Source organism: Oryza brachyantha, chromosome 6 (genome assembly GCF_000231095.2).
Source record: "Oryza brachyantha chromosome 6, ObraRS2, whole genome shotgun sequence".
NCBI lineage: Eukaryota > Viridiplantae > Streptophyta > Magnoliopsida > Poales > Poaceae > Oryza > Oryza brachyantha.
In genome coordinates this window covers 4,547,776-4,560,318 of record NC_023168.2, presented here as the reverse complement: position 1 = coordinate 4,560,318, position 12,543 = coordinate 4,547,776, and the positions used below count along the sequence as shown (strand labels likewise).

Here is a 12,543-nt window from a genome sequence, read left to right as displayed (position 1 = left end):
AAATTTTGTACTGAAATTTTAGTACATCTTAGTACCTACTGATCTTTGAGCAAATATATAGGACGCAAATCCCAATATATATGTGCATCTGTCGATGTATTCTGTTTGTTTTTTCAAGTTCATTTCAGCATCAACAGGTATGGCTTTCTACTAGCTTTCAAGAATTTTTTGCTCGTGTACTTCAAAATACAATCGTGCGGTTCTTGGACTCATATGATCACACCTGACAGTTAATTAATCTGCAATCTTATTTCATTTTCATTGGTGGTGATCAGGCATATGTTGTTGCACCGCATGGCTTTGTCGAAAGTGATTAAACAACATATGATCTTGATCGAGCTCGGTCTTTATTTTTAGCTGCGGTCTCGACGCATTTGAGACAAAAGATCTATCGGATACAAAGCTAGCAACAACACCAAAAACAGCACAATGGAATCTTGCATTAATTACATACACGAAATATAACAGAGAAAACAATGATTTCAGTTTATTTTTAACCCCAAACGACAGCCATTGCTGATCTGTTCATGACAACTTGACAAGATTCAATTGCAAGCAAAGACAGTAAAAATACAAGTAAAATACGGGTAGAATCTTGAACTTCTCCATATATTAAGACGAAAGCGCCGATGCCGATCGGTCGGCGGCGTTGTGCGTAGGTGCATTAACAATTGCCGTTTTAGCAGCGTAGCTGTACTGCTGTAGAGCGTCAATGGCAGCGGCACCGACGTCTTCCGCCGCGGCGAGGCGGCCTCACGCGCTGCTCGTCCCGTTCCCGTGCTCCGGCCACATAAACCCCACGCTCCACCTCGCGCGGCTGCTGCACTCGGCCGGCTTCGTCGTCACCTTCGTGAGCACCGAGCACAACCACGCGCTCATGCGGGCGCGCGCGCGCGGCGGCGGCGACGGCTTCCGGTACGAGGCGATCCCCGACGGCCTCTCGCCGTCGGAGCGCCGCGCCCACGACTACGGCTTCGGCGTCCTGCGCGCCGTGCGCGCCCACTGGCCAGGGCACCTCAGGGAGCTCATCGCGCGACTCAACAGCGTCGCCGATGACTCCTCATCCTCGTCGTCGTCGCCGCCGCCGCCGGTGACGTGCGTGGTGGCGTCCGAGCTGATGAGCTTCGCGCTCGACGTGGCCGCCTCGCTAGGCGTCGCCGCCTACGTGCTGTGGGGCACCAGCGCGTGCGGCCTCTCCTGCGGCCTCGCCGTACGGGAGCTCAGGCGCAGAGCCTACGTACCACTCAAAGGTAATACCTACATCTTAATCACTTTTGCACTTTTGCTATTAACGAAACGTTTAATTTTTTATTTTTCTATCAAAAAAACGTGCGCAATGCATGGGAGAGGATGTGTATGGTCTTTTTAATTTGGGTGTACGCCTTCAAATTATCATCCAACGGTAGTGACTGGAGTTGATTCATAAGATTAAAATTTTCAAGCATTTGATCACTAGTTGGACCTCATCTTAATATAATTGTATTTTAATATTCAATATATGACTGTTCGTTATATCTATAAATTTTATCTATTTTTTAAAAAATAGTCACACATATTATACTATTTATATTTTATCATCTAATAACAATAAAAATATTAATAATAAATATTTTAAATAAGACGAACAATCAAACGGTGCGAATAAACAAAAAAATTTACAATTATTAGACATGTAACCGTAACTACAATTATATATGGTCTTATATTTTCGCTTCTATTTATACTTATAAGCTAACATTTAAAATTTTAATTTCAAATTTAAAAATGATTTTAAGGTTTTTTATCATCGTTTATTTTTTAATCTTTGGTCAGATCGCTAAAAAACACACACATATATATACACACACACGTGTATATATATATATATATAATTTTTATTTGTAAATATACTATTTGCCTTTTTATTTTAAAAGTCCAAAAGATGACCCTGGTACACACGCCACAAGTAGTATCCCCAACAGCTCATCTAAATTTGGTCATCCATATTTTAATTTGGATGATCATCTAAACTAGTTTCATCTTTTATATCTCTTTGTACTCCACTAGATCATCCATATATGACATTTTCTATATCTCTTTAGAGGATGAAAAGAGATCATCCAATATGAAGGTTCTCTCTTCTAATATATAGATGACATCTAAAAGTAGATAATATGATAGCCGTTCTGTTGAAGCTCAATTTGTAGTCTTTATGTTCTATTTTTAAAATAGAGGATGTAATAGATAAGCTGTTGGGATGACATTAAACGTTTAGCTAGTATAGTCAAAATGCTCAAACAAAACAGAAGAGAAGTTCACATAAAGCGAGAGGAACATCACTTGCGGCAACCAAGCTACTAGCTAGCATCTGCAACTGCAAGTGGCCTGCGCTTTGAATCACGCAGTGTCACGATGCCGCGATATTTCGCCGGATCGAGTTCGTGTCAATATGCAAGCAGACGAGAGCAGCAGTACTACTTTTACAGTGACTGTAGTGTACAGCTGGTAGCTTGGCTTAAGAGCAAGACTAATAATATAGCCAACAAGCTGGCTATAAATTTTTTTATAGTTAACTCTTAGCCCAATCATATACTAGTTAGCTCTTTATTATTAATGCAGGATCCACATGTCACTCTTACATAGTTTATTGGTTCTTGTGCCTGAGCTGGCTACAAGCTTACAGCCCGCTCACACTCTCCCATCTCCTCTCTTCTCTACATAAGCATTTAGCCAACTTATAGCCTGCTATTATACTTGCTCTAAGAGCAGATACAATATTACTATAAGCTATAAGCTGTATAGTATATGACTACGTATGAATTGGCTGCTAAGTTGATTATAGATTTTTTGGAGCCAACAATTGGCTATACTATTGAACTTGCTCCAAACATGTCTACGCACCGCAACACAGCACGCCACGACACAAGAAAATTATTACCTTTAATTTATATTACAAAGATCTTTTAGCATTCATTCACTAATAAACTAATATCCATGAGGCTAAGGGTATAAACTCTCGTACAATATCTTTTTCTTCTATTTATACTTATAAGTTAAAATTTAAATATTTAATTTTGAATTTAGAGTTAATTTTAAGTTTTTTAACGTAAGTTAGCTTTGACTTTTAAATTATTAAAAATAAGTAGATAAAAGTTTTACTCTATAATTTTTTTTATTTACAAATATACTTTTCACTTGTTCGCCAAAAAAAAAAACAGAAACAATCAGCCCTTACTGTTCGGCGAGTTGAACGTCGACTCGATGGGTGGCGTCGCTTTACGCTTTTTTACACGATCCCTGTGGCGACGACGTGACGCACGGCATCCAGAGGAATGGTGCGATGCGATGCGACGAAAATTTTTTATTTTTTAAACTTTTTAATAGATAATTTTATTACTAACCTTCGGAAAAATATTTTTACCGCATAAATCTTTTAGCCACGTAACCAATATTAACGTGTCCAAACGGCTTACCACGCCATTATCGATAGTGTGACAGCATTGTCTGACATTGGCGTAAAAATATTGCCACGTCATGCCATGCCGATTAGACTGCGTCAGAACGTTGTCTTACCACGTCACCAGTACCGACGTGACAAAATATTCAAATTTTGGAAAAAAAAATTGATCAGTGGTTTAGTAAATTACTTGTTTAAAAGGTTTATTTAATAAAAAAATTCGATGCAACCCGGTTGTTTTTTCCGAGGCCAAACAAGGTGTGGTCAGTCGGTCAAGTGGTTAGGCCTCGAGGATATTTGTTTTTTTGCTTTTGTTTTTCCCCCAGCAGGCGGAGACTTTTCCTTCCCCCCCACCACTTCGCGACGCGCGCGCCCTCTGTTTCTTGAACGCACACACGCACCCGCTTACACTTTCCCTCGCTGTCCTTCTCACTCGCCTGCCTAAAAATCCCTAAACCCCAACACAAATACAAAATACTAGTAGTACTATACTGGAGTGGTTAGTTACTCAGCTTTGGGTTTTTGGTCTATTTTTTTCTCTTGGAAATACAGTGCTGGCCAATAGATAGAGAAGACTGCTCTGTAAAACCAGGGAAAAAAACAGTGTACCAACACGTAGGCATCGGTAGAGCTAGTGGGAACAAGAAACGCCCTGCTCCCTGCAGAAGCGAACAACACGCCCGATCCGGCGAAGATTTGATTGGGATAAGCCGTCGCCGGGGTACGTGACGGGTGTGGGACGGACACGGTCGCTTGCCGTGATCGCCATCCCAACAGCAACACGAAGCAAAAAGGGAGCCAAATCGCTCTCTTAATTTGATATGTATGGGCAGGTGTCAACCCGCAATTAGTCCGGATCATTTTTAATTCAATAAAATAAACTAATTTCAACTGTGAAATAAAATTTAGTTTATTTATTTTGATTAGAGTCGATTCTAAAGTATCGGTGGTCAACTCAAATCCATTGGTATAAGAGCTTCTACAAGAGTTTACTAAACCTACCTCTTCGTCCCTTGTTTTTTGCAAAAAAAAGATACTCTCTAATGATTTGCTATATGACTTTTCTAAATTTAGCAATTTAACATATCTCCTCGTTTGCGCCTATATTCGAGAGTCCAAGTTTGGTTTGTCATCCATATAAAAGTATGACACACTTCTCTCTACGCACGCACGGAACTCGCACACGCCGACTCCACTTCATACGTGCGCCACCACCGTGCCGGGCGTCGCTGCCTCCGGGAGCCGCCGACGCGGGTCGCCGCTCCCAGCCGTCGCGCGCCGTCACGGGTCGCCGCTCCCAGCCGTCGTGCGCCGTCGCTCCGGAGGCAGGTTGGAGAGGCGGTAGCGCGCGTCGCGGGGAGGCCGGGGTGGGGCGGCGAGCGAGCAGACGGCGGAGGCGAACAATCGGCGGGGTCAAACACGGATCAACGTGGACGAGATTTTTAACTTATAGACTGAAAATAACAAATTATGGACCCAATTTTAGTTTTGTCAACTGAAATATACCAAACTATTAGATATTGAGTATAATTTTCTTTGTCATATTATTTGAAGACTTTGCCAAAACACCAGATTTGGAAAACAAATTTGCCTAGCTCTTGGACATGCTCTAAATTGCTATATGAGAATTGCAAACAGTGGTAGCGGTCAGCATTCGCAGCCGGACGTACGGTCGCGTGTGGAACGCTCGGTGCGAGTTGGTTTAATTTAGGGTAGTAGCTTTGCACTGGCGTCGACTGGCCGTCCGTCGCCGGCGGCGTGCCGAGTTGCCGACCAACTTTTCGCGGTCACGTGTGCGGGCGAGCGCGAGAGGGATGAGATTTCCCACCAAAAATCGCCCCGGGAGATATGATTCCGGCACGGTGCGATCTTGTCTAGTAGACCGTGAATATATCGCCCCGCGACCAAATCTAGGTCTCGTCACACATATATCCGCTTCGAAGCACGCGCGCGCGAGCGACGCCACGCCACGCCATGGCGGCTAGCTACTGGAGCTCGAGTAGTATTTAGCTAGCTAGCTGGGCAGCTGCGCGTACTCCTGTTCCCATGTGCGACTCGTCGTCGTCGTCGTTGGCGATGGGTGAGAGGAGGAGGGCGGCGGCGCACGCGATGCTGTTCCCGTTCCCGTGCCCGGGGCACATCAACCCGACGCTGAAGCTGGCCGAGCTGCTGCACTCGCGCGGGGTGCACGTCACGTTCGTCAACACGGAGCACAACCACGAGCGGCTGCGGCGGCGGCGGGAGGGGGCGGTGCGGGGGAGGGAAGGGTTCAGGTTCGAGGTGGTGCCCGACGGGCTGCGGGACGAGGAGCGCGCCGCGCCGGACAGCACGGTGAGGCTGTACCTGTCGCTGCGGAGCAGCTGCGGCGCGCCGCTGGTGGAGCTGGCGCGGAGGGTCGCGGCGGAGGAGGGCCGCGGCGCGCCGCCCGTGACCTGCCTCGTGCTCAGCGGCCTCGTCAGCTTCGCGCTCGACGTCGCCGGGGAGCTCGGCGTGCCGGCGTTCGTGCTGTGGGGCACCAGCGCCTGCGGCTTCGCCTGCACGCTCCGGCTGCGCCAGCTCCGGCAGAGGGGCTACACGCCGCTCAAAGGTCCGTCCACACGTGCATGATCGCCATGGATATTTGTCACACATGCTTGCACGCTTCTCGCGCATAGTGTATGCAATGGAGCGATCGATCGGCTAACCCATGCTTGGTTCCCTGCCATGGCAGACGCGAGCTACCTGACGAACGGTTACCTGGACACGCCGATCGACTGGATCGCCGGCATGCCGACGGTGCGGCTCGGCGACGTCTCCAGCTTCGTCCGGACGTTGGACCCGACGAGCTTCGCGCTGCGCGTGGAGGAGGACGAGGCGAACAGCTGCGCCAGGGCGCAGGGGCTCATCCTCAACACGTTCGACGACCTCGAGTCCGACGTGCTCGAAGCGCTCAAGGACGAGTTCCCGCGGGTGTACACCATCGGGCCCCTCGCCGCCGCCATGCACGGCCGCGTCGTCGACCGCGCGAACGGGCACGGCGGCGGCGCGGCCGGGCTGAGCCTCTGGGAGGAGGACGCGGCATGCATGACGTGGCTGGACGCGCAGCCGTCGGGGTCTGTGCTGTACGTCAGCTTCGGGAGCCTGACCGTGATGTCGCCGGACAATATCGCCGAGCTGGCGTGGGGCCTCGCCGAGAGCCGCCGCCCGTTCCTCTGGGTCGTCCGCCCCGGCCTCGTCGCCGGCGGCATCAACGCATTGCCAGACGGCTTCGTCTCGGAGACCAAGGACCGGTGCTTCATCGCCGAGTGGTGCGCGCAGGAGCAGGTGCTCCGGCACCGCGCCGTCGGCGCGTTCCTGACGCACAGCGGGTGGAACTCCTCGACGGAGAGCATCTGTTCCGGCGTGCCGATGATCTGCTGGCCGGGGTTCGCCGACCAGTACATCAACTCCCGATACGTGTGCGACGAGTGGGGCATCGGGCTCCGCCTCGACGAGGAGCTCCGCCGGGAGCAGGTCGCCGCCCACGTCGAGGAGCTCATGGGAGGAGGAGGCGGCAGAGGCGAGGAGATGAGGCGCAGCGCCGCCAAGTGGAAGGCCATGGCCGAGTCGGCGACGGCCAATGGCGGCTCGTCGTACGTCAGCCTCGACAAGCTGGTCGAGCAGCTGCGGCTGGAGACGGAGTGAAGCGGGAAGCCAAAAAGAAAAAAAAAAAGCTTAGCATGCCGCCATTGTCATCATCGTCGCCGTGACAGCGTACGACAGTTCGGCTGGCGCATGTGCAAAATGCACTTGGGTTGTTCCAATGATCCAATCCAATTCGTCTTGTGTTCTCCTCTATATTTTTTTTAATTTTTTTTCTTTGCAGAGTCTGTAGTTGTCAGTTCTTATCTGGTTTGGTTCCTGGATTTGGATTATTTAGCGACAGGAGTGATAGCGGTACAACGTTTCTTATTATAACACAGTGGTTTGTTCAATTAAACAATGCAAAGAGTAGTGATTAGCGTGTGGATTACTGTACCTGTTTTGTCGCTTTGTACGTCGACAAAAAGATTTCATGGATTCAGTGTGACGTACGTTACATAGAAGACTTCGAAATGCTACTCTCTACCACAGTTCGTCATGCTTAAGCTTAAGATAACTTTAATTTAACTTGATAGCTATCTTGTTCTAATTATAGTTATGACAAAAAAATTCTTATAATCTAGGTTCCCTATATTAATAACTTGTAAAAATACGATGAGAATTTCTTAAACTTGATATGACGTGGCTACTAATTTGATAATCTAATTTTAAACAAATATAGTAATTTCTTTATATGTCGTGATAAAGTGTAGCCGACATCAAACAATCCCTCACTCGTACCAGTCGAACGACTACCAAAACCAAGTTTTCGTACCTAACGAGCGACAGAAACCGAAACGTGGGACAATCATTTCGCTAAACTACGCTACACTACAGCACAACATAGCAGTTCAGAAAAATGCGACACTAGATTATATAAAAAAAAATGGTCCACGGTGAATCAATTATCAGCTCCGATATATACTACTGCCAAAGGTGCAACTTTTTTTTTTTGGGGCCTTTCCCTGGCCGCCTACGAAAGGCCGGCAATTCACAACGCCTCGTGACAAGGATGATTTGGCCGGTCAGAGAGCAACATGAACACTCAATCGATCATCGATGGTTTGTTTAATCGATCGAATGGTTCTTTAACCGAACCGAATTTCTGACCGGGAAGACGTGTGCGGCGGCGGCGGCGGCGGCCTTCCCGCTGCGGCGCTCGTGCGGTCTCCCCCGTCCGACTCCGACTCCGAGCCCACGAGACGAGAGGCAGAGGGTCAGCCCGCGGGCCTCTTTTTTATGTATTATGAAACTGGAAAAGGTCTACTTTACGTTTCTCAACTAGTGATCGAGATTCGTTTCACTTGTGTCCCTTAACAGTAAAATCGGATACAAAACATCTCTCGACTATTGATACTAGCACAAACCAAGTTCCTAGACAATATTGAAAATGGTATTGGCTGATGTCGATGTTATAGGAACTTCAAGTTCTCTCGCAGTGACTCGCAGTGCCTTAAGGATTGTTTAAATAGGGTTAAACTTTTTAGTGTCATGTCACATCGAATGTTTGGACACTAATTTAAAATATTAAACATAGACTAATAAATAAGTGGTAATCCGCAAGACAAATTTTTTAAGCCTAATTATTCCATAATTAGAGCATGTTTACTGTAGTATCACATAGGCTAATTATGGATTAATTAGGCTTAATAGATTCGTCTCGCGAATTAGTTCAAGATTATAGATGGGCTTTATTAATAGTCTATGTTTACTATTTATAATAAGCGTCCAAACATTCGATGAGACCATGGACTAAAAATAAATCCCTTGTTCCAAACATCACCTTAGATGACATTAACTTGACTTAACAGTCACCTACTCCCTCATATTTTTTTAGACGTTGGTTAGTTCAAAATTAAACTAATCAATGTCTAACGTTTAAATACGAAGGGAGTACTATTTATTATCACTTACTGGTGAGAGCCAACGGTCCCAAGTCCGACAATGCGAGATAGGATCTACCGACTCTGTCTATGTCCCAAAAATGTGGGTCATGCATCTGGTGTTACTTGGTCCAATTTAGTTCTAAAAGATTTTTGGGAGATGGATCATGTTAGCGTGTATATTCACACATTTAAAGTATAAACATAGTCTAATTATAAAACAAATTTCAGATTCCGTTTGAAAACCACGAGACAAATCTTTTGAGTCTAATTAATCCGCTATTAGCACATGTTGGTTACTGTAGCACTTAATGCTAATTATGTACTAATTAGACTTAAAAGATTCATCTCACGATTTTTCCATAATTGTGTAATTAGTTTTAATTTTCATCTATATTTAATGTTTTATTTAAATGTCTAAACATTCGATGTGATGTTTTTGAGAAAAGTTTTTAGAAACTAACGAAACCTTAGTCTCATCGCACGTCCTGTATATTAGCAGGAAAGGAAGAAACATGCGTATTAAATGACTACGATACAGGACGAAGCAGAGTTGGGCCGCGTTCGGTAGGAGACGGGTAAGTTAACTTATCCGTGCGAAAACGGAGTAATAGATTAGTACATGATTAATTAATTATTAATTATTAAAAAATATGAAATAGATTAATATGGTGTTTTAAAACAACTTTTCTATAGAAAATTTTTGTAAAAAATACACTGTTGTTTGAAAAACGTGCGCGTGTAAAACGAAAGAAGAAGTAAGTAACTTACCTGTGTCGGCGAACGTGGCCTTGGTAGACCGGATCCGCTTGAGCCACGGTAGTGGAGAGGTTTGCAGCGACACCCCCGGTGGCCGAGGTGTACAGTCCTTCTCAGCCTTGGCGATGGATTGACCATGCCATCATGGGGTCCGGCATTAGGGAGAGAGCGAGCACTGCAGTGGTGGTACAGCGGAGGCAATGTTATGGCCGAGCACCACGATCGTAGTTAAAAAACCATCTATTATTATATTTAATAATATTAAATTTGTATTATTTTATTATTGAACTAGCACAACTTAGTGAAAATATATTTAAAAAACCAATATATCTATTATTATGTGGCCATCACAACATCAAAAATAAATATAATGGGGTAACACAATAGATTCATAATACATATTGTCATACATAAATTGAAAACCGATTCATTTCTAGAAAAAAGTCACCAGTTCACATGTTCACCATTTTTTTACTAGTTTAATTCTAAGGATGGTTTTTGAACAGAATCGAACCCGCTAAGTTAACCAGTTTGGATTTTTTTTGTTGAACCTTTTTATCCAGTCCCTTTTTTACTATGAGCACTATAGAACCTTCGTGAGTCACTTTCATGAGACAGCATCGGCGTCGATATGGGTGGTAATGTGGAAACATCGATGATATATTGGAGGGTGGCGTGGTAGGGGCACAAATTTAGGGAGAAACCATCGGTGGCCCATGGCTTTTGCGAGAGGTGGGTCGATGGGTGGGCGAAAGGTATGACACACGAGTGTTCGTGCCGCGCACGTTGCGTGAATAGGAGCTGTATTATTTTTCTGTTTTTTCTTTCACGTAGATTACTCTTTAGTATTTTTTTTATCTAGTTGTTTGGGTTCAACACACGTGAGATTTTTTTAGTATTATAGAATACTTATATGTAAAATACATTTGAGATAGTTGTGTGTTGAATGTTTATATATAAAGTTTGTGTTTAGAAAATGTATATATTTTTATATATCAGGTTTATACTTATAATATTCCATGTATAAAGGATATATGTATAATATTTCATGTAAAGTCATATGTATAAGGTTTATACAATATAGTTTCTCACTTTTCCTACATATAATCACGTGTATGTATGCATATTAATACGTTCATTTTAATAAGTGTAGATTTATATGAATAAAGTTGACATGTATAAATTTCTAGATATAAAGTATTATTTTTATATGTATAAAGTTTGCATCGTGGGTGAGGTGTTCGCGCGCACCACGCCCGCACGAGCATCCGTGTCTTAGAGATGATCTAGTGGCTGGATAATGTTTGGGATTGTTTTGCGTACATTTCATTTGGGTACCTTAAAAAAGAACCATGTGGATGAATATAGATGAAACAAATATGGATGAGTATTGCCGCTTTAGGCCTCTTTTATGGGCCGAAACTTTAGCAAGTTGCCGGTCAAAGGAGTCCTTCTTTTCTTGAGGCCTCTTTTGGATGGGCCTCACTCCTGGCCCATCGATTTGAATGGGCCGAGATCGAGGCCCATCACAGCGAAGCTGAACGTGCGTTTTACACCGTCGTAGAGCAACCTGCCGTCGCCGGGTTGTAAATGGCGGGGAGCAGAAACCTCTTGCCGCCGCCGATGGCGTTGTAGCTGCCGCCGCTGGCCGTGTCAACGAGCACCTTCCCGGCGTAACCGGGATACGAGCCGCTCCCGTACACGCCGGCGCACGCCGTGCAGGCCTCGAGCGCCGCGTCCCTGTCCCCCTGGTAGTAGGCGCCGCCGAACGGGTTGGTCACCGCGCCGGCCAGCATGCTGGCGAGCGTCACCATCATGCCGTCCACGCCGGCGTCGCCGTTGGGGGCGCCGAGCGGCGGGTCCTGCGGCCCGTACGCCGGCCGCGCGAACGGCCACGCGCACTGCCCGGGGCACTGGCTCGCGGCGTTCCCCGCCCACGCGTAGGCGTACCCGGCGCCGGCGTCGGAGCCGTGGAGGCCGCAGCGCACGCTGCAGAAGCCCTCGACGGCCACGTCGGGGTCGGTGAGGACCAGCACGACGGCGCCTCTCTTGGGCGTCGTCCCGGCCGCGAGCTGGAAGATCTGGACCAGCGTCAGCGTCTTGCCGAGGGAGTACGCCTCGTCGGACACCTGGCTGGACAGGACAACGCGCGTCGTCACCGACTTCGCGCCTCCGCCGCCGCCGCCGCCCGTGGTCGCGTTCGACAGGTAGAACGTCGCGAGGGTGCTCCACCACTGCGCGGCCGACGGCGTCGCGGCCTGCCGCGACGTGGGCGTGAGCGACCGCACGAAGTCGACGACGACGTCCTTCTGCGACGGCGTGAACTTGCCGTACCACACGATCGACACCGGGATGTCACCGCTGAGCACCGCGCCGCCGTGGTACGAGAGCACGTCGCCGGCCGGGTCCTGCATCAGCTGGAGCTGCCGTCGCTCGCCCAGGGCGTTCACTGCCATGCTCAGAATGGCCAGCACAACCATCGGCAGCGTCTTCCTTCCGGCCAAGGTAGACCAAGCCATTGATCTTGGTGGCCTGTGGCGTTCTGCCGCTCGAAATTAACCTGCAATGGCTTGGTCGATTGCGACGAGCTGAGCAGCGCTGCTGCCACAACACATTTTATGGGCCCCTGAACATGTATGGATGTGTTTTTTTAATGTTGATTTTTGTTAGACTTTTTTTTCAGTTTTTATGAGCATGCTTCCCAAATCACTCAATCGTATTTTTTTTAAAAAAACATTATATACAGAAATTCAACATCTTACCTTTATAAAATAGATTTTTGACTTTATAGCAATTAATGTTATCATTCACGCCATTAAATAATTATAAAAAAATATCTTATCTTTTCATCTAAATGCTAAAAAG

General features: G+C 46.6%; 3 protein-coding genes across 3 annotated transcripts; 2 read left to right on the top strand and 1 right to left on the bottom strand.

Moving 5' to 3' along the window:
* Positions 1 to 712: 712 nt before the first annotated feature.
* Positions 713 to 4,005, top strand: LOC102700068 (linamarin synthase 2-like). The gene is made up of 2 exons (XM_040524887.1): positions 713 to 1,250; positions 3,989 to 4,005. The coding sequence occupies exons 1-2, from the start codon at positions 713 to 715 to the stop codon at positions 4,003 to 4,005; spliced, it is 555 nt and encodes a 184-aa protein (XP_040380821.1).
* Positions 4,006 to 5,480: 1,475 nt separating this feature from the next.
* LOC121054791 (7-deoxyloganetin glucosyltransferase-like) lies at positions 5,481 to 7,479 on the top strand. Its single transcript, XM_040525507.1, has 2 exons — positions 5,481 to 6,023; positions 6,147 to 7,479. The coding sequence occupies exons 1-2, from the start codon at positions 5,483 to 5,485 to the stop codon at positions 7,097 to 7,099; spliced, it is 1,494 nt and encodes a 497-aa protein (XP_040381441.1). The 5' UTR covers positions 5,481 to 5,482; the 3' UTR covers positions 7,100 to 7,479.
* Positions 7,480 to 11,228: 3,749 nt separating this feature from the next.
* LOC102699793 (protein PHOSPHATE-INDUCED 1-like) lies at positions 11,229 to 12,197 on the bottom strand. Its single transcript, XM_040524886.1, has one exon. It carries the CDS (start codon positions 12,195 to 12,197, stop codon positions 11,229 to 11,231), a length of 969 nt encoding a protein of 322 aa, XP_040380820.1.
* Between the last annotated feature and the right edge of the window lie 346 nt (positions 12,198 to 12,543).